Source organism: Haplochromis burtoni, unplaced genomic scaffold, assembly GCF_018398535.1.
Source record: "Haplochromis burtoni strain Fernald_Lab_line unplaced genomic scaffold, NCSU_Asbu1 Contig_48, whole genome shotgun sequence".
Classification (NCBI taxonomy): Eukaryota; Metazoa; Chordata; class Actinopteri; order Cichliformes; family Cichlidae; genus Haplochromis; species Haplochromis burtoni.
Genome location: NW_024582409.1, coordinates 2,473,590 through 2,479,149, shown reverse-complemented (window position 1 = coordinate 2,479,149; position 5,560 = coordinate 2,473,590). Strand labels below are relative to the sequence as shown.

Genomic DNA, 5,560 nt, shown 5'->3' with positions numbered 1-5,560 from the left:
TATCAACACACTGGACAGCAGCACAGTGACTGTTCTTTTATTTGCTTGTCCTTTGCACATCTGTTGCCAGATTCCATTAAAATACACCAACATTTTCCACTGTAGCACCAAGCTCCTTGTAGACTTTTAGTCTTCACCGATATCTCAGAATAACTAAACCCTCAAATCTCTAGTGCTCAGCGTGCTTGTCCCACATTACTAACTCTCCCAAAGAGACATCACAGTGAGCAAGTACTGTAACTCATTATTAAACCCTGACTGTCATCCTTTGCTATCCTCTGTTCTCAGTTTGCTCTTCTATTTTTAGCATTCAAACAACTGGTCTCCTAAAAATGGGCCTATCCTGCATGAGTAGTGGAAGGGGAGTGCTGCTATGTATGGTATCCACCCCCAGTGTCTTGCAGCCCTTGCAGTACTCCTCTTTCGCCTTTGTGTCTGCAGGCGTGAAGAAGTAATGACGAAAGGAGTTTCTTGGCCCAGAGGATACGTTAAATTTTTGGATTTCTTTGGACACTGGGGGATGCCTGCAAACTGCCACTGACGGACCAGCAATATTTCTGTTTCTTACATTTCCTCATCCTTTCATAGGCCTTATAGGTGACCTTTCTGACCGTGCACTTTCTTTATACTGTGAAACTAACTCATACTCTGGTGGTGTGTGATAACTCTGGGCCATGCTCTCCCTGTGGTTGTTCTTGCTCCCCTGCCTAAACTTTGTGCCTCAGGCCCTGTCTGAGAAAGGCCTGGAGTTGCCACAGTATGATGGGAAAGACCGTGTTCTTGATATCAATGACAAGAACTACAAGAAAGCTTTAAAGCAGCACAGCATGCTCTGCCTGTTCTACCATGAGCCCATAGCAGACAGCAAGGAACTGCAAAAACAACACCAGATGGCTGAGTTGGTGCTGGAGGTAAAGTATAAGGAAAAAGAAATCAATGCATGCAGTGCAGAAAAAGATTTGACAGGTCAGGGAGAAAAGTGCAGATAACTTTAAAGAAAGTTGAGTTAGCACTCAAGGAGATGCAGCAAAGAAAGGAAAACTCATATGATTTGGTTGGGTGACAGCAGTGTGAGACAGAGGGCGCTCATAATCCCATCAAACAGACTCATAAGTGACTCTATGTTAGTGCTACAATAAGCAGAGAGGGACCTGGTGAGCTATAAAACTCCAGAGCTCTCCATTTTAATCTCTGTATTTATGAGCTTCCTCAAGGTCATTGTGTGCACAGATGCAATGAGATGCAGTGCTGCCACTTCAGGTTATTTCAGCCAATTCAGTGTGTGCCTCCTTTCCACAGAAATGCGTGAAATTTATTCTCCTTGTGATTATTCTTTGCTGGCAGAAATAATCCAAGAGCTCATTTATATAATGTTTTTAAGCCACACATGTGAAGGCCGATGCGACCTTCTCTTCTTTGGTATATTAAAGGTATTTATTAGATTGAGTAAGCAGCTGGAGACACGTCTATATAGGAGATTTTAGTCTGTCTTTGTGAATCCTGTATGAAACTGTTCATTCTACCCGTCTCGTGTGACACATGGTGGAGGACATGTTGCTCTTTGAAATGTTAAAGGCAACCTGAGCCCATATGTGCAGGCAGAACAGGTAGGCCACGTAGTTACTCAATAAGGCAAACATGACACCATGCACAGTGTATTTGTAATAGCTGATTAGAGTCTACTGGTTGTAAGTGAGAAGCTCAAGTATGCCACATATCAGTTTATTTACCCCCAATATCTACAATTTGTAGTATTCTGAGGTCTGTCCCCATCATGAGCAAAATACATTTAAATAAGTCTATTTTTACTTGAGTATATCCAAGTAATGACACTCTGTAATTTCATATATAACAGGGGAAAATTAAAATATAAATTCCCAGAGACAGGATTAAGTTGTGGCACATTTTGTTTGTGCATGTAAAAGTAAAGAAAGTTGTTGAAATGAACTTAAGTCAGGCTTTGAAAGACTGGCAACCACAGCTCTCACCCCGTGACAGCTGGGACAGACTCCAGCCTCCTCACAACACTGAAGTGGAAAAGTAGAAGTAAATGGATGGATGGATGGACATGTGAAATGAAAGTGCTCATATAAGTAGATACTTCTGCCAAAAGCAGACGTCCATTTAAAGACGCAATAAAGTAATCCTGTATTAGTAACTACACTGAGCTCTATTCACTTTTTTTTTTACTGTAAATGTTGATGCACTGTTTCATTTGGAACAGGATTGTAAAATAAATAAAATGAAGGTCCACTCGTGAGTTCTTTTTAAACTCCATGTTATAATTTTACCAATCTTGATTATTAGTTAATCAAAGTATTAGTGAAGCTCATCCACCTTATTTCACACCACAATTGCCAGGCCAGTCATGTGTATAAACTTACCTGGCTATATTTAGAACAAGGCAGTCTGAATGATTATGTAACCGTATCTCTGTGTGGGCAGCTTGGACACCTCTGTCATATTGCCAACTTTGGTCATGCTGTCAAGCTCCCATTCACAAACAGTCCCATTTAACATTTTAACCGAACCTGCATTACTGTTTCCAGTACTCAGAAGCCAAAGTGAAAGTTTCTTTTTGTCTTGCCTATTTACGTGCTATGTGTTCAGTCCTGTTCTTACAATTTAGTCCTCTGTGATGTTTTTGTGTTGGTTGCAGCTTGTAGCTCAGGTTATGGAGGAGAAGGACATCGGGTTTGGAATGGTTGACTCCCACAAAGATGCAAAGATAGCAAAGAAACTGGGTGAGTATTGGTAGTGGTACAGACTAAGTCTTTTATTTAACCTCAGTCTGACTGGTAGATTTTGATGAAGAGAACTGCCTTTGATAGCAGTCATTTTTGTTAAGAGTCGGACAACTTCAGGTGTTTGACTGAATCTAATGTCTTATCATTTCTTCTGATCGCAGGCTTAGAGGAAGAGGGAAGCATGTATGTTTTTAAGGCTGATAGAGTTATCGAGTTTGATGGTTTGCTCTCTGCTAACACTCTGGCCGAGTTCTTGTTGGATGTAAGTAAACTTGCTTGAGGGTTGATTCCCAGTTGCTTGCGCTAATCACCACCAGTCACACCCTGCAATCCTCTCCTCTTGCTTTATGCTTATATTCTAGCTGTTGGAGGAACCAGTGGAAATCATAGGAAATGCTCTGGAGCTGCGAGCTTTTGACAGGATGGAGGAAGACATACGTCTCATTGGTTACTTCAAGAGCGAAGAGTCCGAACGTGAGTGTGTATATTTGTATTTTTTTTCAGTCTGAACACACCACACCGCCTCGTTAGATGGATCTGTGAAGGACTTTCTGTGGCCCATGCCCTTCATTATAACATGGATTTTTAACCCACTCGTCTCCATGGATTTACAGATCCATTTTTACCGCTACTGCACACGCAGCTGCCACTGCCTGGCCGCCCTTTCACACGCTGTGGAACAACGGAGCGTAGTATAGTTAACTTGCAGATACATCCCATCTGACCAGCTGTGGGAGTGATAAGCTGAGGTCAAAGTTCTGCTATTTCCGCTCCACATTGTGGAAATGTCAAGTACCCATCGGCCAAAGAAAGGACAAACAGATGTACGTCCAAAAAACAAGGAAAAAAACTGTTTAAAAAGCTAACTTGTTCTTTCTTCCTCTTTCTTTTTTACCTTAGACTATGAAGCTTTTAAAGAAGCCGCTGAGCAGTTTCAGCCCTACATTAAGTTTTTTGCTACATTTGAGAAATCTGTAAGTTACAAACAAACACATAAGGCAATGAAACACTTGCATGTGTAGTCCTAACAGGTCAGTTTTTGTTGCTGTAGGTGGCCAAAGAGCTGAGTCTGAAGTTAAATGAGGTAGACTTCTATGAGCCCTTCATGGAGGAGCCCGTGTCCATCCCAGGCAAACCTCACTCTGAGGAGGAGCTGGTGGAATTTATAACTGAACACAGGCGGTAAAAAAAGATTAATGTTGTACTTTATGACTTTAGTAAAGTATAAAAATATATTTTCAATTTAACATCTAATGTTTTTTTTCTGTGCCGTCAGACCAACACTGCGAAAGCTGCGTGCAGAAGATATGTTTGAGACCTGGGTGAGAAAATTAATCATTTTAATTTTAGTTTCCCAAATGCTTTAAATAAATTCACATTTTGGTCTCTTTCTCTCAGGAGGATGATATTGAAGGCATTCACATTGTGGCCTTTGCAGAAGAGGAGGATCCTGGTGAGAGCATATTATATAACGATGGACCGCTGTTTTACTCGAGTGTAAACATGAGATGCTGAGCATATTTCCTGCAGATATGGAAGGCTAAACTATTCAGTCCTCAGGGACTGCTTATGTAAAATGAAAATTATAAAAGATATGGACTTTAAAATGGATCAGGGTCAGCCTAAGGAGGTAGAATTTTTTCAGAAAGTTTTAGGATGTTTTTTTTTTAATTTTCTTTTTCTTTATTTTTTAGATGGTTATGAATTTTTGGAAATCCTAAAGGAGGTGGCCAGAGACAACACTCACCTACCTGAGCTGAGCATCGTCTGGATTGATCCCGATGACTTTCCACTGGTGAGAAGAAAGAGAAGCAGACAAATAATGAAAAAAAGAAAAGAAACAAACACACACGCAAAAAGAAAAACTGAAAATGTAGATTATTTTCAGACCTCATGCTCTTTCTCTTTCTGTCCTGCTGACTCTGTTCAGTTGATCCCCTACTGGGAGAAGACCTTCAAGGTGGATCTGTTCAGACCACAGATCGGAGTTGTCAATGTTACTGATGTAAGTCCCCGACTGTCACCACTAACACCGACGACACATGCTGTGCTCAGTTTTTACTGGCACTGTCTGATCTCTCTCTCTCTCTCTCTCTCTCTCTCTCTCTCTGTGTGTGTGTGTGTGTGTGAGCAGGCAGACAGTGTGTGGTTGGAAATGGATGATGAGGAGGATCTACCCACAGCTGAGGAGCTGGAGGACTGGATTGAAGATGTGCTCTCTGGCAAAGTTAACACTGAGGATGATGATGATGATGATGATGATGATGATGACGACGATGATGAGGATAATGATGAAGATGATGAGGATAATGAAGATGATAATGAAGATGATAATGAGGAGGAAGATGATGATAATGATGATGACGATGATGAGTAATTTACAGTGTTATCTGAGTATCCACTGTTTCCTCTTCAGAGTGTCTAATGTGGATATCAGTGCATCAGCTTTATGCTACAATAAGTTAATTTTTTAAAAAAGGTAATTTTTGCACTTAATGTGTGCCTGCTATTAATATTAAAAAGAAATAATATCAATAAAGGTCATTTTTGACTGAGAAAATAACTTTCCCAGTGTCTGGGTTCTATGTGAGGATCTTAGGAAAGATTCTAGAAGAGACAAAGAAACAAAGGGGTGAAGGCTAAAAAACAGACACACATATACAGTGGCTTGCAAAAGTATTCGACCCCCTTGAACTTTTTGTCACATTACAGCCACAAACATGAATCGATTCCATTGGAATTCCATGTGAAAGACCAGTACAAAGTGGTGTACACGAGAGAAGTGGAACGAAAATCATACATGACTCCAAACA

The 5,560-nt window shown here is 40.7% G+C and overlaps 1 protein-coding gene across 2 annotated transcripts; it reads left to right on the top strand.

Annotated features, from left to right (window-relative positions):
• The first annotated feature begins 403 nt into the window (after positions 1-403).
• On the top strand, positions 404-5,310 carry casq2 (calsequestrin 2). 2 transcript variants are annotated; one of them, XM_005921341.2, is made up of 12 exons: positions 404-597; positions 726-911; positions 2,660-2,744; positions 2,909-3,009; positions 3,110-3,221; positions 3,648-3,721; positions 3,799-3,929; positions 4,024-4,069; positions 4,146-4,200; positions 4,442-4,542; positions 4,678-4,752; positions 4,882-5,310. In XM_005921341.2, exons 2-12 carry the CDS (start codon positions 828-830, stop codon positions 5,122-5,124), a joined length of 1,107 nt encoding a protein of 368 aa, XP_005921403.1. In that variant the 5' UTR covers positions 404-597; positions 726-827; the 3' UTR covers positions 5,125-5,310. The 2 variants fall into 2 exon arrangements, with proteins under 2 accessions (XP_005921403.1, XP_005921402.1); XM_005921340.2 differs by having other exon boundaries at positions 404-911.
• The last annotated feature ends 250 nt before the right edge of the window (positions 5,311-5,560 follow it).